This window comes from Pelodiscus sinensis, chromosome 4 (genome assembly GCF_049634645.1).
Source record: "Pelodiscus sinensis isolate JC-2024 chromosome 4, ASM4963464v1, whole genome shotgun sequence".
Taxonomy (NCBI): domain Eukaryota; kingdom Metazoa; phylum Chordata; order Testudines; family Trionychidae; genus Pelodiscus; species Pelodiscus sinensis.
The window spans coordinates 90,124,011-90,148,588 of record NC_134714.1 but is presented as its reverse complement, the minus strand read 5'-3'; the positions used below and the strand labels follow the sequence as shown (position 1 = coordinate 90,148,588).

General features: G+C 45.7%; 1 protein-coding gene across 11 annotated transcripts in view; it reads right to left on the bottom strand.

The window, feature by feature from the left end:
* Positions 1–24,578, bottom strand: part of NAV2 (neuron navigator 2) — a 696,386-nt gene that overhangs the window by 200,569 nt on the left and 471,239 nt on the right. For 9 of the 11 annotated variants that reach the window (XM_075927729.1, XM_075927722.1, XM_075927724.1 and 6 more), the window contains 3 exons: positions 15,201–15,273; positions 4,402–4,672; positions 2,186–2,254 (listed from right to left, as the gene is read on the bottom strand). In XM_075927729.1, the coding sequence (XP_075783844.1) occupies positions 2,186–2,254; positions 4,402–4,672; positions 15,201–15,273 (413 nt within the window). The remainder of the gene's footprint in view (positions 1–2,185; positions 2,255–4,401; positions 4,673–15,200; positions 15,274–24,578) is intronic. The other 2 variants (XM_075927726.1, XM_075927731.1) reach the window with 1 other exon arrangement.

Sequence of the window (24,578 nt, the reverse complement as noted above, 5' to 3'; positions counted from 1 at the left end):
GAAATGAAAAAAATAAAAAAGGGAAAAGCATAAATGTTAACAGATGCGTGCACATGCTTCCAAAACTCAGAAGAGGACAAAATATATAGGCACCACTAAAAATAAAAAATATATATTTATAAATTCATACTATCATAGCCTCTGGCACATAATATTATGGGTTTTGAGGTTTCCTTTGTTGTATTCCAGACAGCCCCCTAAAGTTCTCAAATGTTTATGAAACTCAGCCACTAGGGGATGCTAGAAAATTATATATATGGCATCGATCAAAGGCAAATTAAATTTAGAACTCCCTGGAATACTTTATCCATTTGTAGCCTTCTTTTCAATAAAGAGGCGGGAGAAGATGGGAAGAAAAGAGGAGAAACATGAATGCTCAGGGCGCTCAGTCCCATTTTTCATGCTTTTCTTGAAGATGGCAGAGCAAGAGAGCTCATGCAGAGCCCATGTTATTTTACAGGTGTTAAATTAGGTCTTTTGCAAGCATCACTACATCACTTGATAGTCTTTTCTTAAAAAACAAACCAAAAAACCACACACTATGTTGTTATTTAGCATGTTGTAATTGCCAGAAGAGTGCTACTGGACTATTTCAGAATTTGTCTCTATTCTTTCTTTATTTTTTTTTCCTGGTAAGATTGGTGTATGAGAAAAAAGTTATTTTTCCTAAATGGTTCTCAATGGTAGTGTGAAGATTTGGATCAAAATGTTTTGTTCAGAAAAGCCAGCATTCTAGAACCTCAGCAGCACAATTTCGTTAAGGGGACAGCCCAGACATATTGACCAGTAGAAAATAGCAAAGGTAATTTATTCATTATTGTGACTGCTAGTTATGTAAATATAAAATAAAGAAACATGAAATAGAAAATACATGCAAGAATAAAACACAAAAATATATTGTCAAAGCAGTTATTCTCCTATCAGATTTGTGGTGCGGTTTGTCTGATTAATTTTGTTTTAAGCACAAGATCTTTTTACCTGCTCAGGACACATTGGAACTGTATGTAGCTACTTTGATACACTACAGCTATAAGATTTGTAGGGAAAATCTAGTTTCAGGGTGCACCTCTTGGCTTTTTATCATAAGACATCAAGAACAAAATTGAGAGTACACACTCAGTTACTACACTTCAGGACCCTTTGTTTACATATTGGCTAGCTAACACAAACTATGTTTAAGAGTGAACCTGATGATTCTAGGTGTTAAGTTGGTTATGGGAGGAAAGTGAAGTAGGGCAAAGCAAAAAGGCTTAAAAGGTGATTCAGAATAGGCATTCTAGAACAAAGCATCTTTCTGATGCCTAGACCTTTCCCTTCACCAAATAAAAGACAAGATTTGGGTAAAATGAACCCAAATTACAGGCCAGAAGAATTACAGAACAATTCCACATTATAGAAATGAGTATATTTTACTGGTTAGTGCACAAGATGAGTAAAAATGTCAAATAAACTACACTAAAGCAGAACTACAGTGGAATTCCTAATTAGGTGCATATAGCCATACCATACCAAGAGTAATATTAATCACTAGAAATCCCATGATTAATATCAGAGGTATTAACAATGATTAGAGCAGCCCTTTTAACTGCTGCTGTGAGGTGCACATAGGGGTTGGCATGCAAGTCAAGCTGAGATTAAGAAAAAAATGGACAGAAATACTATTACTCATTTTCAGGGAGATTAGATGTTCTCTTCTACAGGACACTAGGGAGTCCAGGATCAGCGATTAGACATATATCTGATACGTTGTTTTGTCTCATCTGACACAAATTCCACATTTTTATTACCCCAGAGAAAACTAGCCTGACATTAGTAATTTCAACAGTATAGAAATTAAAAGAATAACTAGTATGGAAAGAGTGTGTGCTAAGGGAACGAACTTTCAGAAATATTGTCCCTTTTCAAAATGAAAAGCTCACAAGAATTACCAAGGTCCATTATTTTCTTGTCCTCATAAGTGACTGTATTGTCTCTCCTATTTGCCCAAAGAAAATTTTACCACATATACACAGTATCAGAGAAAACACAAGGGGATGCTCTCTAATACTGTGTGTATATTTTAGCTATTCTGAATGCTTGGCTATAAAACAACAGATAAATAATTTAAAGATTAACCCTAAACATGCAGTTGGAAATCTTGCAAGGAGAGTTATCCATGCTTCACAGAAGAGGAAGAAGGGCTAACCTAGAAGTCTTTTTCTGACTGAGTGTGAATCGGATGATTTTGCTTTGAGATGAGTCCCTGGGTGACGCACTGCACAACAGAAAAGAAAAAGTGGAAGAAAAAGAATGAGCAAAGAAGAAACATTCACAAAATGCTATGGAGATGAGCCAACAATTTTAGAAAAGGGAGTTTTTCCTTTATGATTCACAGGACAAAGCTTTTCGCTTGGCATATTGCCTCAGACCTCATTCACTTTTTATAATATATGATAGCTTCATATACAAAACAGAGGTACAGCACTATCCTACCCTGACCTGGTTTGTATTAGGGACGTTAAACTGTATTTAACTAATTGAGTAGTCAATAGAACTTTTATGGACTGCTCAATTAGTTGATAGGCAGCCCAGCTCAGTACCCGCTTGCGCCAGGTGCAGGACAAACGCCGCCGCAGCTCTGCAATTTAAAAGGCAGTTGGAGCCGGGCAGCCTGCCCCCCAGTTCCTACTGCATTTTAAATTGCAGAGCTGCAGCAGGGCTGTGTCCTGCACCAGGCACGAGCCAGAACTGAGCTGGGCTGCGTGCCCAGCCAGCAGCAGGCCCTGTGCACGGTGGTCCCAGCAAGAATTTGGGACCTCCCATGCACAGGGCTGCTGCTGTGAAGCAGCCTCTACCCATGGATGAGTTACCATGGACAGGGGCTACTTTGCGGCAGCAGTCCCTGCCCACAGGGGATCCCAACTTCCCACTGGGACCCCCCACGCACAGGGACTGCCTCCACAAAGCAGCCCGTGTGCAGGAAGTCACAGCTTCCCATAGGAATCCCCCGCCCCTGCCCCCTTCTCCCCCGCCCCCCGCACTGGGACTGCTGCCGCGAAGCAGCCCCTTCCTGTGGCTGGATCAGCAGAATCTGGACTACTACCGCCCCTCAAATTAGGACTGATTTTTTTTTTTAATTACTTCATTTTTATTTCAATTCATAGATTACTTTGCAGACCCCAGACTAACACTCAAATGATGAGAAAGGATCATTGAAACGAGTTCTTGTTGCTCTGCTTCGTTTTATAATTATTATTCTGCTATGAAGTTTATGATGATTTCATAGAGCTGTTAAGAAAAACGGCTATGTTCAATTCAGGACAAAAAACCACTGCTTTGTTGAATAAAAAGAAAGCCAGTTTATGCTGTAAGGCCAAAAATGGAACTAGTTTTGGCAACTGTCCTATTTGACCAGGCTTACCTTAGTCACGCCTCTTGTGGCGCATTTTGTGTATGGAAACCAGTTTTGCTGTAGCACTCTATTTAAAATTACAAACTGATTTGCAATGTTACGTTGAAAACAAATCAGTGGCCATACATTTAGACTAGATGATTAAAAAAAGAGGTATACAAATATGACATCATTAGTCGCATCACCCTCACAGGGGTATGCAGTCCAATAGACCAAAGTACACAGAACAAGTATAGCATGGGCACGGTCTTCACCACTCTGTATTAAACTGAACTTCGAAAGACCATCTCTGAGAATCAGAGACTAGCTTAATCCTTGCAGCATATTCAATGTCTGGTTTATCTTCTGGGATTTCCAACAAGGCACCAGTTGTAATGTGTAACAACCAGAGTGAGATCATCAAACTCATTTCACATAAGCGAATAAACACCTGTTAGATAGGTAATGACTTTTGGACAATAAATTTAGGCTGGATTTGAACGAACACTAACAGTGAAGGCATTCCTCAGTGGTGATTTCTTTTGTTTTCACCTGAACGCTTCAGCCAAAGATCTTAAAAATAAAAAATAAAAATTGGAAGTCACAAATCACTATGTTTAGTGAACTCCCCATAAATATATATTTAATATAAAGTCCAGACTTAGTCTTGTTCGTATCCTGTAGGCCACCCTCCTCCTGTACGGTTTTGTGTAAACAGCTGTAGTGTTTCCTGACAAGAACATCTAATTAAATGCTTTCCTAGCATAAAGCAAGAGAAATAAAGTCAACACACTTTTTTAAAATTAAATCTTACTTACTCATATAACAGGCATTTTAAACCTGTATGCCACCAACAGAACTTCATTATTACTTCTATTTTGACTTCAAGAGGCACGATTCTGATAAGCGTAGATGCTAAATACCTTCTGATCTAAGGAGAAACTACTATTGAGGTCATATTTTTTTGTTTCTGAAATGCCTTAAAACAACAAAAAAAAAACCAACGATAACAAAAAGAGAAAACATCTCACCTTGACTGCATTTCTGTTTGTGCTTTTAATTGATGATGTGCAGCTTGCTGGGGCTGTTGGCACGGTGTTTGGGGTGAAGCCGGCATCTGTTGCTGTTGTGCCCCAACCGGGCACGGGGATGGCGGCCCTGCTTGCTGGGATACTGTTGGAGGTTGCTGAGATGGATAGTGCTGGGACTGTTGTTTCTGTGGCTGCTGCTGCTGTTGCTGCTTATACCGAGACAAACTGAAGAAAAGTCCTAGAATGGCCTTTAGATTCCCATTCCTGATTTCTGTAAGGCAATTTTTTAAAAGTCACTTGTCAACAACCAGTTTAGTTTTTTCTTATAGTGCAATGGCTTATTTCAGCATTCATGCTGTTCACAATACTGCCTGAATTTAATTCCTTGAGGATACCACAGACTCCCTGCAAAATTAATTGGTATCACAGTTGATTAACATTGAGCATCAACCACAAAGTAAATTAGTTATTTCTCCCCTACAGTGATTGCAGTGGATGTATTAGAAATGAAAGACATGTTGTGAGCTGGTGCCTTTTAATAAAGAACTACTTAAAGCCAAAATTAAGATGCAAAAATCACATGCAATGTAGTAACACCATGCTTCAAATGAGTTGCTGTAAGTTCTTGTCCTCCATGTGCTTGATGGGGAGAGAAACCACACAACTGTGCAGAATTGCATTGTTTTAATTATGTCAGTCTAATATATTTCAATTATGAAAATCTAATTTACTCTCGAATTAAGAAATAGAATTAATGAGTGCATTAGTGGCCATACTTAAACTAGATAATTACTAGTCTGGCCTTTCCACAAGGCAATAAGGGCCTAGGGTACACAGCACATCTGAAGAAATTAGCACTGAATTTGTAAAAATGTAAGCTCATGATAGTCATGTTCTACCTTGCATATTAAATGACACACACATACATACACATTATTAAGAGAATAAGGGTCTTGTGGGGGGAAAAAATTGTATGTGGTTAGGTACCATAATGCATACACACAAGAGGCTGAACTAAGGTAGTAAAGGCAACTTTAAAATTGGTATCTTCTCATTTTTGAGTGCTGAGCTTTGCTGTCTTAATGTAATTTTAATGTCATTTTTTGCATGCAATTATCCAGGATTTTTTTTTAATGGAAAAAATTCCATCTTATGGCATTATCAACTGGGCATAATCTTTATGTCCACCACCATGCCCTGCGGTTGCAGAGTAGCCGATAGTAACTACAAGCTGTCTTTCTCTACTCAGACCAACCCTGGAGGTATGTGAGACACACCCTTCTCCAGTGGGGTTTCATAGATATTTGCTAACATCAGAGGAATGGTGAATCTCAGGACTACAGGCTCTGGAGGGGAGTATGCGCTAGTGGGCACAAACTCTTCTTCCCATGACATCCAAGAAAGACTCTCTTTCCCCCAGCTCTCAAACTTATTCTTATCCTGGTCCTGTCTCACCCCCATCTCAAGTTCCTTGTCCCAGTCCTATCTCTTCACTTAACTCATCCCAGTCTCATGCCCCAGGCCTCTCACCCCAGTCAGTCTCCTGGTTCAGTCAGTCCTTTCCTCCCTACCACTTTCCATCCAATCAGTTGTTCTCTCACATCTGGTCTCCAATTGCACCCTTCCCTACATGATGCTCTTCATACTCACTAGCTGCCAGTTCTATTTTGCCTCCCTTGGCCTCTCTCGGTTTCTCACTCCTCTCCCCCAGCTCTTTATCCTCATCTATTTGTCCAGCCAGAGCAGTTTTTCCCTACCTGCACCACAGCTCCTTGGTAGATCTATCTCCTCTCTCCCCCACCCCTACTGGCTCTCAGTCCCAGCCTCCTTGCTCAGTCTCTCTTCTCAGGTCTCATTCGATCACACTTGCCCTCGGGTTGCCAACTTAAAATCAAACACTCTTCTTGTCCCACCCCTGCCCTAAAAACTTGCCCCTTCTCCAGGGCCCCACCACCACACATTGCATCTCCTCTTCCCACAATCACATGCGCTCTTCTACCCTCACTCACTCGCCTGCTCATTTTCACAGAGTTAGGGCAGGAGGCTAGGTCATGGGAGAAGAAGAGGGTTAAAAGCTCCAGTTGGGGGTATAGGATGGTGCTCCAGGCTCGGGCCTAGGGGCTCACAATATGTGGGGGTCTCCAGATGAGGCAGGGAATTGGAGCATGGAGAGATACATTCTGATGGGGGGGGGGTTAGTCCTGGGGCAAGGGCACTCTTTCGGGAGAGCAGGGGGTACAGCAGCTGTGCATACCGGGACATGGATTGCTTTTCTTCCCATTCCCCTATCAGGGAGCAAGGGGAAAGTACTTGGATGCCATGGTTTACTCCTCTGTCTCCTCCTTTCACCAGCCAGGAGTGAGAGGCATGCACAGAATCCAAGTACTTTTTCCCTCCCTCCCTTATCTTCAGTGGAACAGGAAGAAAAGCAAGCCGCACCTCAGTACACATGACTGCTGCCCCCCTGCTCCCCCGAAACAGTGCCCTTGCATTGGGGCAGAGCCAGAAATGAATGATTCAGGATGTGGGAGGGGGCTCTGGGCTCAGGCAGGGTCGTGGTGCAGGAGTGAGGGCTCCATCAGTGGGGCTGTGCGGGCTCTGGTTCCCAGAAGCAGCAATATGTCCCTCTGGGACCTGTGCTCATGGCTCTTTCCCTCTGCCCTAGCACCAGCCATTGGGAGCTGCAGAGATGGTGCCTGCAGGCGGGCACAGTATGCAGAGCCCTTTTGGCCGCCTGTACACCTGGGAGCTGGTGGGATACGATGCCATTTCTGAGTAGGGTTGCCAGATGGTTTAACCAAAAATACCGAACACGCTCCCCACCCCCACCCCCAAAAAAAACACCGGGGAAAAAATTCTCTCGAGGAAAAGAAAAAACGGGGAGATCAAAGTTGTTGAACAACGACAACAACAGAAAGGACCCTGACAGCAGTTATTAAGCAAAAATCAATCAATCAATCAATCAATCAAATAAATAAAAAAGAAGAGGCTTTTTTGCCAGTAGCCAGTTTGTTTTTCTTTCCAGCCACAAGACAAGACCCTGCAGAACCAGGTAAGCAGGGGGTTGAGGGGCATCCGGAGAGGCCCGGCAGGAAGTCCGGGGAGGGTGTCCGGGGGATGGGCCCAGTTGCTGAGTGTGTCGTAGGATTGCCAGGTGTCCGGTACTTTCGCCTCCTGGCAGGTAAAAAAAAAAAAATCAGAAAATACCGGACTTTTTAGGTGTCCGGTATTTTCTGAATTTTTTTTACTGGACAGGAGGCGAAAACACTGGACTGTCTGGGTCAATACTAGACACCTGGCAACCCTAGCCACCCACCTGAGGTATGTGCACCCCAGGACAGTGCTCCAGCAAGAAGCTTTCAGGAGGGCTGTAGTTGCAAGTACCAGGTCTTCCTTGACTTTCCCTTGACGATCAGGTGGTGAGGTCAAAGTGCTTAGCTTGTGCCATCCTCTCACTCCTAGCTGCCCATGGGAGGCAAAGGAGGAATGTTGCCTGAGAGTCAGACCTCCCCCCTCTCGCCCTTCTGAAAAGGCACCCTTGCTCCTCCATACCCCCCAGCCATGGGACTTTCCACTCCCAGCTCTGACTCCCAAACCCCTCACATCTTTCTGCCCTGTACCCTTATGCACTAAATGCAACTGTTCTCTATTCTTGAGGTACCTTGATGGCCTCCCCTTCCCTCCAACCCGTGCCACAGCAGGAAGCGGGGGGGACGCTGCCTGACTGTGGCTTTGGAGGCCCCAGCTCTGGCACACGGAATAAGCATGCCCGCTAGGCAGCTCGCCCCAGGAGCAGCTGGGCAGTCACCACCACTAAATTTAATACAATAAACCACTAAATGTAATACATGTTAGTGTGTGCCATCTGTTGATTTCATCAGAAGAAAAACCTGGTTTCAACATTTTCTTTAAAATACAGAAAACAAAAACAATGTAAAGCAAAACAACAAAGAAAACCTCTTCTCTACTTTGTCAATATTTTCACATTGCCTATAATCTGCCTAAACACAATGCATCATCTAACAGTATACGAATCACAGACTTTGGACTCAATGCTGTTCCACTGAAGTAAAAGAAACAAGCTTCCATTAACTGCATAGGGAGCCTGATATAGCCTTTCAAGAATAAGCAAAATATTTTAAACAGGCCTTTCAAACGCACTTCTGGGTCTCTTATCTCGAAAGATGAACTGAGGTGATTCACCTGACAGCTTGCCGCTGGACTCTGTACACAGAGAGTACTTCAGCTTCACTGTTCTTTAGCCAGTGTGTACAGTCTGAATTATTTCCTGTTCAAACTCCCCTTTTGTGTTGTGTGTCAGTTTAAAACATACATACAGAGTTATGAAAGCATGAGCATGTAACCCAATCATTTTCAGTTTGGTCTCTCCCTCTCTCTCTCTCTCACACACACACACACACACACACACACACACACACACACACACACACGTGTTCTTTATCTATATTTTAAGTTTAAAACAAGTTTTGCAAGATGTTCTGGTTTCAGGAGAAGGCAGGAATTATTTTTAAAAATAACCCTCCCAGTCTGCTGATTGGACATTTCCATGCAGTGACGTTTCTGCTGTTGTTTGTTGCTCCTACTGCCTTTACTTCCAGTTCTGAAAGGCTGCCCAAGCTGCTCCCTTTCTTGACACAAAAGTATGCAAGACTCAGTGGCAAGGCAACACGGCAAGCCACAGAAAACCAACTAAACCATCTCAGCCCTAAACTGGTAGGAACAAGAGGAGGAAGTAAATCTATATAGAAAAGGGATAATGCTAGTTTCTGGTTCCTGGAATAACTGGACATGGAATGTCAGGACTATACTGTAGCACAGAAGAGCTACAAAAATTATTACATAAAAGACGGAAGCCAACATAGAACGGAAGGATTAAAAATACTTATTTAAATTAGGTAAAGCCTGTATTTTCCGCACAATGATCTAAACCATCTAGCACTATGTGAAAAAAAATGAATGGATTTAAAATGATCAGGTTAGGCTAGCCAGGTGGTTTAGAAGCACTACACAGTGGACCAGAATTCAAGTGCACAGCATAGTTCTGAACTCTAGGACTGACAGAGAATGCGCCTCTTGCAGAGGCAACACGTGCAGCCCGTTGGGATGGAAAGGTGATGCTTACATCACTTTTAGGAAGCTCTCAAGCAGACCCCCAGAGGTCTTCAAAGGCAGCTACATCCCCTCTTAGCAGGAATAACAGGTGAGGCAGAAACAGACAATTAAAGAAGACAAAAGGGGCCCTGCCAAAAAAATGTTACTATAACTACATATAATATAGGTCTGCGTTACCAAACATTTTATGAGTGCACGTTCTTCAGAGCATATCCAGAAAGCCAGATGGCAGCACTTTCCTTTCAGGGGTGCTGCATGTGTTCTTGAAAAGATTAATCCCACCCAGAAGACAACATAAGAAGGTAACCAAGAGTGATGTGACAACCCTCTAAGCAGAAACTCTTCTTGGATTAGGAGATCTAAGCCACAGGGAAAGGAGGGAAATGATTTAATTTACCAAGAGGAGGTAGGAAAAAGGACTGACAGATTTCCAATACATTTAAACCAACTCTGAAAAAAATACCCCACAAACCAGGCTCTGCTTAGGACACTGTCAATCAGAGAAAAATTGTGGCTGCAGTGGCGCTGAAAGTCATTTCACTACAGAAGCATGAACTTCAGTACTGAGGCAAAAACATATAGACATGGCCTAAATTACATAGCGGCTGTTGTGAAGAACAGTAAAATGTTTCCTTTTACCACCTACTCGCTTCACCGTTTGCTCAACTGATCTCTATCCAGCTAATCTTATAATTCACAGGTGGTCGAATGGCTATCTACAAAGAAAATATTAGTTTCTACTGCACATACACAGTATCTGAAAACTGCAAAGCCTTGGCAATGAGAAACACTGTTTGGAAAGGGTGAGAAAGAATCAAAAGCTGGCATTACAACCAGACAGTAACTGGGTCTGCATCAGTTCTGGGAACAGCACGGGCATACATACAAAGCTCAAACTGATGAGTAACCAGAGGAAAAATGGCAGTGGAAAGCAGAGACAAGAGCTTCTCCACAGAAACTTCCCCTTGTTAAACATGTCTAGCTGAGGTCTTAGGTTGTAAATTCTTTGGTACAGGGACTTTCCCTTTGTCCTATGTTTGTACATTTCCTTCCACAGCAGGGCCCTGGCCCATGGTTAAGGCTCCTAGGGTAACAGAAATAATAAAAGTGTGCACATAGAGGGACCTACTTATTTAAGTGTCACTTTACTTCACTGGAAAGCACAGAAGAACAGAAATCCCAGATTATTTCAAGGCACAAATTCCACATGCAGTCATACTGAACCTTCTCTATAAGGTGTAGGTCTATAGAAAAAATATGAATTCACTTTAGAGCAAACTAGAGGAGGCTTCAGTTTATATTTCCATTCTGAACAGATTATAAATGCCTACTTCTTCCTGACTGAACATTTGCAAAGGGGATTAAATAAAACTATTTGCATTTGACCCACTGGAACTTAGTAACCTGTACACAACACTGTAGTGGCTTCTTTGGTTAGGCACTGTTTAACCGGGTTTCAATGTTCTCATTTGTTTTTTATGAGACGCCTCCTTCCCACCACTGTTAACATGCAAGGTTTAAATCAAGCCCCAAAATTTCAATCTTCGGTATGTTCTTTTTTCTTAGCCCTGGAATATTTAGTCCCTTACATGAAACAGTAAGACAGGTAATTCATTCTACTCCTAGTATGGAAACCATTAGTGGCATCCCCCTGGTTGCCGTTGAGTGTGCCCTGATATATCCTTTGGGAACTGACATTTGCTACTGTGAAAGGTATATAAATACCACATTGGTAGATGGTATAAGAATGGGATGTCCTGGGCTCTCCTGCAAGTGGCATGTGATCTGGCAGGAGAGGCCTATGAACATATTAGCTTAGCTGAGTAAAGAATTTTCTCATCACCTCAGCTACTGTTTGTATGGGATTTTGTAACTTATTGACAAAGTTGCATACAGTGAAACATGCATGGGAATATGTCCCTCTCACATCAGGTTTAAAAAATGGTGCTTATTGTGCAGAAACAGCCGGGTTTGCCTTTTTCTGTTATATCACCATTTACTGGCATGCATGGCTTCCCCTTTTAGAGGTTTTAGGATGAATCTCACTCACTTCACTCTGGTTAGCAGCCCTACTTATTATAAGGTGATAATATGGGTGAAAATGGGAGACATAATTTGGTCCATTATCTTAAAGCTTCTCCTAGGAGGGGAAGAAGATTTTGTTGCTTATACCTAAATCCAATGTAAGGCATTTGGTAGGGAAGGATTGTTTATATTGAGTCAAATGCTGGGAAACAAATATATCTCATATGTTCTCATATCAATTGTGGAAATATCAGAATACTACTACAGTACATGCATTAATGCTCTGCTGTCCTGCTTTCTGCACATTATGATTATCAAGATTAATAAAATTAACATTTTTTTAAAAACCTACATCATTTTCAAGTGGCACTTAAACCTTCATGTATTGCAATGAAGAAGAGCATCTCCTTGTTATCCCTCAACAGTAAATCCTAGTTGCAAATGAAATATCATTTCTGAATCTCAAAAGACTTTCTTTAGTTTGAAGCAGGAGTGCACTAGCTCTCTCCTCCTTACTATGTGGCACATCTGAATATGCTGTAGTAGCAAGGTGCATTTGGTGGACATTGCAAACACTACTGACCAATTCTACTTAGCAGCCAGGTGAGTTGTATCTTTATTAAAATACCTGAATGTACTTCGCAGTCAGAAAACCTATGTGCGCAACCGTTTCCCCGTATATTTCATTCCTTGTGGGTTATCTGGGGTATATTTAATAGCACCTCTCATTTTCAATAGGAGATAGACATTTAAGACTTGACGCTATAGGAATCACCATTCAGCCACATCACAAAGTCTGAACCTCATAGCCAGAGCCTAGAAATATGTAAAGTGTTGCAGGAAAAAAAACCTCTCCAAGTGAGACAAATGGCATTAAATATGATTTTACACTTTGGGGAAGCCATTATTTCAGGTAATTATCACTCCACTAAAGATCCATGCTGGGAAACAAATGTGGAACTAGTAGTTTGTTGAGTACGAAACTCACCATAAAAATACTTTTAATTAAACCACATTTATGTTAAGGATCTTCCTTCCCAGCAACACTGGCTGTCCCCTTATCCCCTTAGCCTACATGAGTGCATCTGTGTTTTGCAAATAATAACTTGCAATTCTCTTACACACACTTAATTCAAAGTATGTCTCTCGTATGACTGAGGTATATAACTATACAGAAGGAGGGAATGTTAATGTCCCAATTGGTTAGAAATTAAAATAGATGCATTTTGTTTCTAAAGTCTCTCACTCCGGTTCTGAGAGTAGCAGGAATCTGGAAATTTTGTAATCACTGCTTATCCATTGAATACTGTACTTCAAGCATAAATATAATCAGTTAGTCTTTCACCAACAGAGTGAGACAGCTAGAAATTGTATATAATTATCCCTTTGGCATGAAGAGTGGGGAATCCCCCAGCGCTATGCGCACTAATGCTTACAGCTAGGAGATTCTAGTTGTTGGCAACCAGGCAGTCGAAACCAAGAGAGAAAAGCTTTTCTATTCCAGCTGGGAGGGCCTGAAGCTTTTCTCTTTAAGAATTGCCAGTTCACATGATCAGACAGGCTATCAGATTCACTTTGCTTTTCAGGCAGCAGCATGAGCTGAGAGGGAGAAACCATAGCTTTAAGTACATAGGTAACTAAGTTATTCATACACACATAAAAATATTGCTAAGTAAACAGCTACCCCATGTTAAGCTTGCAAGCAAACTTGTTTGAGAAGTTAGAGCAAGAAAATAGTCTTACCTGAACTTGCAAATCTGATTACTGTGTCTGGGAAAACCTGAGATAGATGTAATCTAATACATTCAGAGTGTGACTTAACTGCTGATTACTCTGGTTGTTGGCACCGGCTTGCTTTCACAAACACACTTAAGTGAAAGTAAAGGTGAAACCTGATGTACTATATGCTGGCACTACAGTTTGTGTAGTGGGAGGTTATTAATATAATGTGGTAGGGAAGTGATAGTCTCAAGGAGTGCACTGATTAACTTGGCAGCATCTTTTTTATTTTGCTTTGTAACATTTGAATTTTACTGTTACATGCACTTAGAGGCACACTGAAAAAATACATATTAAAGAAAAATAAATAGAACAGCAAAACAGAAGTTTCTTTTAAAAAATGTAACTGGACACCTTTCAATGGACATCAAGCAAAAAAATAACAGAACATTTTGTTTCAGGGCATCACTACTGAAACAGTAGTTGAAGAGAATTGGGCAAAGCTGTATGCTTGTGCTTCTGTAATACATATTTTTTGGACCGCAATATAAGTATGTACCGTATTTTCCGGCGTATAAGATGACTTTTTATGCTAAAAAACATCCCCAAAAAATCGGGGTCGTCTTATACGCCGGGTATACAGGCAGTCCCCGACTTCCAGGTACTGACGGGGCTTTTCTTGCCCCGGAGGACACGGACTGTGGGACCTCGCGGTCCCGCCGCCCGTGTACTCCGGGGCGAGAAAAGCTGCTCCGCGTCTCCCTGGTCTGCAGACCAGGAAGACGCGGAGCAAAGCCGCGGAGGGGCTCCGGCAGCGGGGCAGCCCAGGCGCTCCTGGGCTGCCCCGCTGCCGGCTTCCCCCAAGGCTTTGCAAAGCCTCGAGGAAGCCGGCAGCGAAGTAGCCCAGGCGCGCCCCCCCGCTGCCGGCGTCCTCAGAGGGTTTGCTCCCGGTGTCCCTGGTCTGCTGGAGACGGTCCCCAGCAGACCAGAGGCACCGGGAGCAAAGCTGAAGCGGTGGCGGGGTACCGTGCTTCTGAGGCTTTGCTCTGGCAAAGCCTCAGAGGCGCGGGACCCCGCCATGGCTGCGGCTTTGCTCCCGGTGCCCCGGTCTGCTGGGGACCGTCTCCAGCAGACCAGAGGCACCAGGAGCAAAGCCGGGGAGGCGGAGGGGTCCCGCGCCTCTGAGGCTTTGCTCTGGCAAAGCCGGGGAGGCGCGGGACCCCGCCACAGCTGCGGCTTTGCTCCCGGTGCCCCTGGTCTGCTGGGGACCGTCTCCAGCAGACCAGGGACACCGGGAGCAAAGCCGGGGAGGCGGAGGGGCGCTGGGGCGCTGCCGGTTGGCCTCTTAAGGGGGGGTAGTCTTATAAGGCGAGTATAAGACAAAAACCTATTTTTTAACTAGAAAATTAGGGGGTCGTCTTATATGCCCAGTCGCCTTATACGCCGGAAAATACGGTACTTGAAAAATGATGAATGTGAGCAAATGTTTGCATGGCAGGACCACAAACGTATTTTTTCTGTTGTTTAACTGAACTTTTTTTCACACTATTTAAAAGATATATTTTGCTATGGTCACAACCATAAATACACAAACATTAGCTTTTCAGTTGGTTATTTCTAGAACTTGATGGCTTGTTTGGTGTGGTGTTTTGTGTTAAAGAAAAAAGTGAATGAGTCCTAATTCCTACCTCATTTTATTTTTAGTTAAAGAAATAGCCCTGAGTCCAGCATGTATTGTACTTATCTTTGACACAGTGAAAGTGGAAAAGAAAGGAAAACACAATCGCATAAGCTAAAACCATTTATATCAGTCCTATTAACTCTCCAAGGACCCCAGGTGTATTTCTTTTTAAATTGGTTGGAAAAAAACCCCTAAAATTCCCTCATTACAAGATAAATGCTGGCATGACAGATTGACTCACCTTCTGCTGACAGCCCCTGTATGTTTATTCCCTTGGCAGCCAAGAAACTCAGACAGGCATCTATGTTTTCAATCTAAACAGGGAAGAAGGAGACAAAATAACATGTGTTGTAATAAAGGTTTTCCTTAATCTACCATCACATTTTATTACACAAAACCTTTGTAGTACATTAAAAAAAAAAACCATTGTTCATTACAGTAGAAAAAAGTTCTTAATATTGGAACTAACACAACATGAAAATTCCTAAGTTATTAGACAACATTGTGTTGGGTCATGGCACCTCTTAGTTTGTAGATGCATGGAGCAAGTTACTTAATACTCCACCCACGCACATCCAAAAAAGATTATCAATGCACTTCAGCAGAAGACCAAATATAACGTGCTAGGATTTTTGTCCTATGATAATAAACATGGCCCTGAAAATAAACATGGTACCAAATTTGTCTGAGAAAAGGAGAGATTACCGCTTTTGCTTGTAAGCAGATAGCTGGCAGAAATTTCCAGTCATGGAGGCAGTAAAACACAAGAATGATAACTAGAAACCAGTTGGAATCCAGAAAAGGTTTACTCACAAAATTCCCCAGACGTTAGAAATTAAATATTAAAACAGGTTGTGGCCACTCACAGTGGACCAAATTCTGTCTCTTGATATAGGGAGCTAGTGCACTTGGGCTGAGTTGAAGGGGGAGGATTTCAGTTGGTCTGATAGGGCATCTGTGCATCTAGCCCCTAGAGAGCCTCTGCAAATTGTTTGGGAGCCATGATTATTTGCTAGGTTTACCAGTTTTGGTTGGGCACATTCCTGAAGGTTTCATCACATGACAATCTTTAATTAAAGATTAACCTTTAATTCCCAGAGATACGTCAACCCTTCTAGTGACTGTCTTTGCTTCCCCCAAGTGAAGTGCTGCAAAGTTACTTCACTAGGCTGACGTTGTCTTGGTGAAGCATGACACCCATGGTCTGAGGGAATTCATCCTCCCCTTTCTTCCATGGAAATCACCAGCTTCCAGTCATCAGGGCCACCAGGGGGAACTGCATACCAGAACATTTACAGAGCTGATATATGGCCAGATTTTCAAAGACGCTGAGTTGTTCTGACTCCAGTGTCATTCATAGAATCATAGAACACTAGATCTGGAAGGGTCCTTGAGAGGTCATTGTGTCCAGGCCCCTGCCCTCTTGGCAGGGCCAAGCACCATCTAGATCATCCCTGACAGGTGTCTAACCTGCTCTTAAATATCTCCAGTGAAGGAGATCCCACAACCCCTCTAGGCAATTTATTCCAGTGTTTAACCACCCTGACATGTAGGAGGTTTTTCCTGATATCCAACCTAAACCTCCCTTGCTACAATTTAAGCCCATTGCTTCTTGTCATTATTCCAGGATGAAATTTACATCCACTACAATGGGAACAATTATGTCAATGACGAGTGCTTTTGAAAAATCTCACTGTTTGGGTATGTCTACACAGCAGCCAAGAAGGCACTGTTGTCAATTTTCAAAAGTATACCATACCCCTCAGGAATGAAGATCAACAGAATCTTCCTCAGAGCCCTCATTTTTCTCCTTTGTTGTGTCTTTTTTTTTTTAAAGACCTCCATTGTTATGACCCATCCTCTCTTCATAAAGTGGGGCCTGATATGGTTAGCCTGGGAGTTGAAACATTGTTATTTGTATTACTAAAGAAAGAGACCCATTTATGTAACGTGCCCCCCTTCCAGGAAGCCCTGAGCAATATGCCCAAAGGATTGCAGAAGCAAGCCCATATGTCAGGAGATAAAAATGAGAAGATTATACAGTTGGAATGGAAGGAACTGGAAAATATAGATATAGCAAGGACACCTAACTGATATAATTATATATTATCATTAGGTTTGTGGTGATTTAAAAATAACAGTACATGGCAGTAGGATATGTATAATGAATATTATTTTCCTACATGGAAATAAAAGTCAGCATGGAAGGAAAGATTTAGGGAATCTAAGGATGCAATACTGAGGGGAAAATGACAAAGTTATAGTTCATAGGGACTTCAATTAGTTCCCCTGGGAGGATTACTTAGTAAAAAAAAAAAAAAAGAGTCTGTGATCTCTGTTTAATTACAGCATAGGTTCATTGAGACTACTTTGGCATCTGTTTACAGTCTTGAGAGGTACCAGCTACTACTGCACAGGCCTCCAGATACTCTTATTCCTGGAGCAAGTGAGGAAGGAGGCCACCACAGTGGAGTTACATGAAGGAAGCACCTATTTTTTGGACCAATTTTTGTAAAATATTAGAAGAACGGGGATAACTTCAAATGCCTAATACTGAAATAGCACATTCCTTTGTGGAAGATACCTTGGATGATGGAGCCAAGGCTTGGTTTATTACACCATACTATGAATTAGGCAAAGGTACCAACTGTAGCCACCAACTCAGGTGGATTTTTAAATACAAAAGTCTCTAACCATATGAACATTTCTAAATTTGGGCTATAAAAAGAAGTATTGAAGACAAGACTCTAGAGAGGAGTTGACAGTGGCACAGTTGTACTGATGCAGCTGTGCTGCTGTCAGATCTCTCAAGTAGCCACTCTATGCCAACAGGAGAGAGGCCTCCCCTCAACATAATTAATCCACCCCCCATATGTGGAATTTCTTGCTCTGATGGGTGGAATATTCATGCTCCTGAATGCCACAAGTTCTGCGAACATAAGTGGTAGGGCAGACATAGCCTTAAAGATAGGCAAATACAGTCTTTCATGGCAACTCTCATGACATTTTTTCTGGCAATACTAACATAGCTAGGACTATGAAGTCCAGGTAAACTATATATGCAAAAAGGTTGGGTTTCATGCAGACATACAGTTTTGTATCTTCAATAGTGGAGGTGCAAAATATTCTGAATGGCATGGTAACAGGATCACATCGGTGAGAAGATCACAACTAAGCACCCGCTCGCAAAGTGATGGAAGTTTAATTATGCTACGTTGCACTGACTCTTAGCATAGCATGCATAACTGTTAGGGCCAGTCCACAACATTTTGGCACCTGAGTCAGGGAGCTCAAATGACGCCCCCCATCCCCTCGTTTGTGCCAAAACTTTGAAAGATCTCAATTCTGCCTTCTTCCTGTTCTACTCCTCTCATGGCACTCCACCATCTCTGTGCATCTAGAGCAGAGAGAATACATATGCACCAGCAGCAGACACAATTTTCTACACTCTGGGTCCTAGTCCCCCCCCACCCGACTCCCGCCAGTCTGGCACCTGAGGCAGCCGCCTCAGTTTGCCTCATGGTAAGGCCAGTCCTGATAACTGTCACCTTAAAATTATACTGTTTCAATTAATACTTGTTGAACTCAGAGGAATCCTTCTGGGCCAAGCCCATATATTGTTTAAGCTCTTAAAGCAGAGATGAGGTTGCTGATTTGTCAAAAGGGAGTGGGTATTTTCTTTTTCACTGCAAGCCATGGCTGGCTTTTGGCAGGCAGCTCTGATTTCTCAGTTGCACTGCTTCCTGCCCCAGGCAACATCTAACACAGCAGAGGCAAAGGAGAAATCGCATGTTTCAGAAGCTAGGTAGGCATACAGGGAAGCGACTGGTGGTAAATTGGAATACAGTGATCCACTGCAATAATCAATGTGATTTGAATTACTTGCTATTTGAAATGAACGACTCCAGACAGATCAAATATATATTAAAATATATATCTAAAGAAAGGAAAAGTACCCCTCCCTCCCCAAAGGAGAGATAAGTGTTGCTCTTTAGAACACTCTACACTAATTCATTTTTACGAGGCGATATAACATTAAGAGTCTGTGGCATAGTCAGTTGTACAATACCAGTTCCACAACATGCAGGGCATTTATTTGTTCTGACATTTCTTAAAACTAAACACAAATTAGAGTAGAGCTGATTCTAACCCTGAAAGGTCCTGCCCCTACAAGTCTCCTGCCCCAGTAGTCTTCATTCTAAAACTCTACTGGCGACAGGCAGTGTAAAATAAAAAAATTCTATGGTCATCAGATGACACACTGTCATAAAGAGTTATAAATCAAGAACTTGGGAAAATGTAGGGAGCTCAGGCAAACTATACAGTAGTGGCTCCCAACCATTTCCAGCATACGGACTACTTTTCAATGTATTAAAATTTTACGGACCCCCCTCCCTCCCCCAAACAATATAGCTGTGCCTGCAGCCTGCACGTCCCTCAGCTCGTGTTGGTTCCCAAACCAAGTCCCTCAGCCAGCTCGGGAAGCAGTGCGGGCTGAGGGATTTGCTGGCTCCTGGCATGGAGCATCTCAGCTCCCAACTTTCCATGTGCCCCTACAGAACCATTGCGGACCACCAGGGTTGACAGACCACAGATTGGGAATCACTGTTATAAAGGGCTTGAGAGGGAGGAGCGGAGAGCTGAGCTGGCAATTTTACTTTCACATATTTAATTAAGGTTTCTCCTTATAAAAACTGATTAATCCCTGTTGCTTAGTTGTTCCAGTTGCTGCACATGGTAATTTACTTAACATATGAACTCCTTTCTGCATGAAGTGTTTTTATTTTAATTCCTCTAAGCGTTTTCTGTCACTTGAGAGAGAAAATAAATATTCTTTGCCAGGACTTCCCTTTCTTTTTAAATTCAGTGAGGAGAGAATTTGTTCTTTATCGACAATGATGCAAAGGCCAGAGATTCTGTTCAGAATAACTTTAGAAAAATAACCCTAATAACTCTGAATCATACATTCTGCTATTTGCACTTCAGCATCCTTCATACTCCCTATACTAAGGGAATCTCTGGGGTGTTGTAGGGGGCATGACTGCAAGAGAAGGGGTAGTGGTTGGAGAATTGTGTATCCTGTTGATCAGTAACTACCAGAACTACTGATACCTACTACTGATCAGTGGGCAGCCAGGAGTAACTTAGATCAAGCATCCAGCTGCTTTAGACATAGGCGAGCTAACACATTAGTCCAATGGGAGTACGCAAAACTGACACAATGTTACCTTTGTACAACATATCACTCTGACATGACCCAGGATGTGGCCTTGTATGTTTGACACTACCATAATTTTGCATTTACATACAATTTGTATTGTAAAAACTGTCCCCTTCACAAGCGGAGTTAATTCATCATTTTTTCTCTCTTAGACTTGTAGAATTTCTTTTTCAGGATCCTTATCCTCTGTACCAGTTATCCTCCTAGTCTTAGGAGTCGATTCTAAATTGAAATCTTAATTAATGAAGCTTACTCTCTCAAAGAGGAACTAGTTATGCATCAGCCTCTCCTCACCAAAGTGGTAAAAAATATTACTGTACACAAGTACCGCTCTTTTCATCCACTGATCTTAAAGTGCTTTACAAATGTAAGCATGCATCATAATTCCCTATCCCTCTCCTTCCATCTCCTGCTTTTTACAGATACAGTAACTGAGGTACAGAGAACTTCCTTGAATTTCCATATAAAAGACAGGAATAATAAGTTTTTGCTCATACTACTACTCCTTTCCCAAGTATATAAGGCCCAGGACCATCCTTGTATGCAAAAGGATATTTTAGAACACAGATGCACTTCTAACAGATATGAACACAAATAGCCACAGATGATTTTGTATTTGTAACACCGGGGCAATTTCAATTTCTATTCTGGTCAGTGTTAGAAGAAAAAAGCTAGACCATCCTACTGACTGGGCTCTCTGTACAAGCTGAAAAAGGCAAGTGATACTGAAAAAAGTCCCAGAAAACATGTAAATAAAGACCCATCTCTGGGGGTACGTCTACACTACAGCGCTAGTTCGAACTAACTTAGTTCGAATTAGTTAATTCGAACTAAGCTAGTTCGAACTAGCGCATCTAGAACTAAAAACTAGTTCGAACTAGCGTTTTGCTAGTTCGAACTAGCGCGTCCACACTGATTGGACGCAGGGGGGCATTTAAGGGCAGCTGAAACCGGTTCTGGCAGGGCATCAGGTCAGCAGTTGCTTTGTGTGGCTGCTGTCTGAGGCTATCTGAGGCTCGTGCTTAAAGGGACCCCCCCTGGACAGCCGGTTCTCAGCTTTTCCTGCTTGCTTGCCAACCTCGCCGAGGGACAGCAAAGCGTCGGTCTCTGTGCCCGTCTGTGTCGGTGCTTCCCTTCGGGGGGGACCACCGCAGGTGGCAACATGGAGCCACGGCTCGCCCTGCACCTTCTGGTGCACGTTCTGGACTTGCTGCTGCAAGCCTGCCAGCAATGGCTCGAGGCTGCCTGGCACCACCTGGGGAACGTCAGCCCCCTGCCTCTCCGCCTGGCCGCCCTGGGGGCCGTGGAGGAGCCGCGGCGGCGCCCCGGCACCGGCGTGCCCCGCCGCATCTGGCGTCTGGACACCAGCAGCGACTGGTGGGACCGCATCGTCCTGGAGCACTGGGACGACCGACAGTGGACCCAGAACTTTAGGATGAGGAGGGACACCTTCCTGGAGCTCTGCGAGTGGCTCGCCCCTGCCCTGCAAAGAAGGGACACTCGCATGAGGCCCGCCATCCCCCTCCAGAAGCGGGTGGCCATCGCCCTCTGGAAGCTCTCCACGCCGGACAGCTACCGATCCGTCAGGAACCAGTTCGGCGTGGGGAGATCCACTGTCGGAGCAGTGCTCATGCAGGTACGGCGCTCGTCGGCCACCGAGCCGGGGGGGAGGGGGGCTGCGAGGAGGGGATGGGCCGCCCCAGGGACAAAGGGGGGGGCGGGAGGAGGCGAAGGCGCCCCGCACCGGAGGGGTCGGGCTGTCCCGGCCGTACTACACGCCGCCAGGGGGGTTGCTTCCGGGAGTGGGGCGCGGGGCACTGCCAGGGCACGCACGCTCCCAGCCACCCGGGCGCCCCACTGATTGACGCTTTGCTGTGTCTCTCTCCGCAGGTGGTCAAGGCCATCAACCGGGTGCTGCTCCGCAGGGTGGTCCGCCTCGCCAACCCGGATGCCGTCATCCGGGGATTCGGCGCCCTCGGCTTCCCCAACTGCGGGGGGGCCATCGACGGGACGCACATCCCCATCCGTGCCCCGGAACACCAGGCGTCCCGGTACGTGAACCGCAAGGGGTACTTCTCCGTCATCCTGCAGGCCGTGTGTGACCACCGGGGACAGTTGACGGACATAAATGTGGGCTGGTCCGGCAAAGCACACGACGCCCGGGTGTACCGGAACTCCTCCGTGTGCCAGCGGCTGCAGGACGGGACCTTCTTCCCCGACCGCCACATCAGGGTCGGGGACGTGGACATGCCCGTCTGCCTGGTGGGGGATGCCGCCTACCCACTGCAGCCCTGGCTCATGAAGCCCTACACGGGACACCTCAATCCCTCCCGCCAGGCCTTCAATAACAGGCTGAGCAGGGCCCGCATCGTGGTGGAGGGGGCCTTCGGGCGACTGAAAGCCCGCTTTCGATGCCTCCTCACCCGTCTGGACCTGGCTGAGCACAACATCCCTCCCGTGGTGGCGGCATGTTGTGTGCTCCACAATTTGTGTGAGCGGAAGGGGGAGGCTTTCCTGCCAGCCTGGATGGCTGAGGCTGACCGCATGGCTGGACACTACGGTCAGCCCCGCACCGCCGCCGTCCGGGAAGCCCAGCGGGGGGCCATCCGGATCCGGGAAGCCCTGCGGGAGAGCTTCCAGGTGGAGGAGGAGGAGGACTGACCTCTCCCTGCATGCCCCACCGGGGCCTTCTTCCACCCTACCCCCCCCTTCCCCTTTCCCCTCCCTACCTACTGTCAAATAAAGACACCTGTTTTTCCAACAAAAACGTCTGTTTATTTCACAGAACTGGGGTGGGGGAGGGAGGAATGAAGGTGGGAGAAGGGAGGGGGAAACCTGGGACGAGGGAGCTGGAAGGGGAGGGGAGGGAAGGGAGGAAGGGAAAGGAAAGCTCAGGGGTGGGAGTCTGGGTGCCTCTCCCGTCTCGCCACACTGCGGGTCCGGGGGCGTCGGTGGGGAATGGTTGTGGAGGGGGGGGCAGAGAGGACAGGGGGTGTGGAGGAAGCAGGAGCGGAAGCAGGAGCGGAAGCAGGAGGAGCAGGAGGAGCAGGGGGAGCAGGGGGAGCAAGAGGGGGAGCAAGAGGGGGAGCAGGGGGAGCAAGAGGGGGAGCAAGAGGGGGAGCAGGGGGAGCAAGAGGGGGAGCAAGAGGGGGAGCAGGGGGAGGAGGAAATGGAAAGCGGTCTAGCAGGCTCTGGAGGTGGCCTCGCAGGGCACGGCCCTGCTCCTCCAGGGCCTCCAGACTCCTCTGGCGCAGCCTGAGGTCCTCCTGGACCCAGTGGTCCTGGAGACGGAGCTGTCGGTCCAGGAACCGGAGATGCCGCCTCTGGTAGTCCTCCTGGTTCCTGGCTGTCCTGCTTGCCCGGGCGCGGGCGGCTGCTGCAGGCGGTGTGGTGCGCCCTGCAGTCCCCGGTGCTGCAGCTGTGGTGCAAGAAGACCAGCGGTCAATTACCCCAGGGGCCCAGGTGTGTGAAACCCAGCTCCCCTCTGCAAGGCCAGGGCCCCTGCAGGATCCCCAGCTGCTGCTCCGTAGTGGGCAAGGCCCAGGCGCACGGTCCCGGGGCTCCCTCTCGCCCCAGCCCCCCGTACACATAAGGGGAACACGAGGGTACTCACAGGTGGATGCCTCCCCGGCCTCTGATGATGCAGGCGAGCGGCTCTGTGGGGTGCCTCGGGGGTCCCGGGTCCTGGGAAGGCTGGCAGCAGGCTCCTGGCTCTCAGAGCCCTCTTCCTCCTCCTCGGTGTCCAGGAGCGGTCCCTCTGCCCCGGGGTCAATCACGTCCCGGGGGGCAGGGACGGCATGAGGCCCCAGGATGCGGTCCAGGGCATGGAAGTGGGGGCAGGCCTCCGGGTCAGCCCCTGGCAGGCAGGCCCGGGAGTAGGACTGCCGCAAGTCTTTAATCTTGCAGCGCACCTGCTCCCGGCTGCGCTGGTGGCCCCTGGCGGCCAGGCTGGCAGCCATGCGTCCATAGACGGCCGCGTTCCGGTGGCTAGTGCGGAGATCGTGGACATTTGAGGCTTCCCCCCAAACCTCGATGAGGTCCACGATCTCCGCACTTGACCAGGCGGGCGCCCGCCTTTTGCGCCCCCGGGCAGGCTCCCGGGAGCCGCCAGGCTGGTCGTGGGGAGCAGTGGAGGGCTGGGAGCCCTCGGATGGCTGGCTCATCCTGTGGCAGGTGCAGGCTGTGCAGGCACGGGTGCTGGCAGCCTTGCAACTGGCACAAAGTGAGTAGCCAGCCCGTGGCCCTTTAAGGGCTCCGGGGCCGGGAGGGGGGCAATAGAGTTTCCCTGGTGTTGGCCAGAGTGGCCACCAGGGAAACCTGGGAAGCCTTAGCCTCCCACTAGTTCGAACTAAAGGGCTACACAGCCCTTAGTTCGAACTAGCTAGTTCGAACTAGGCG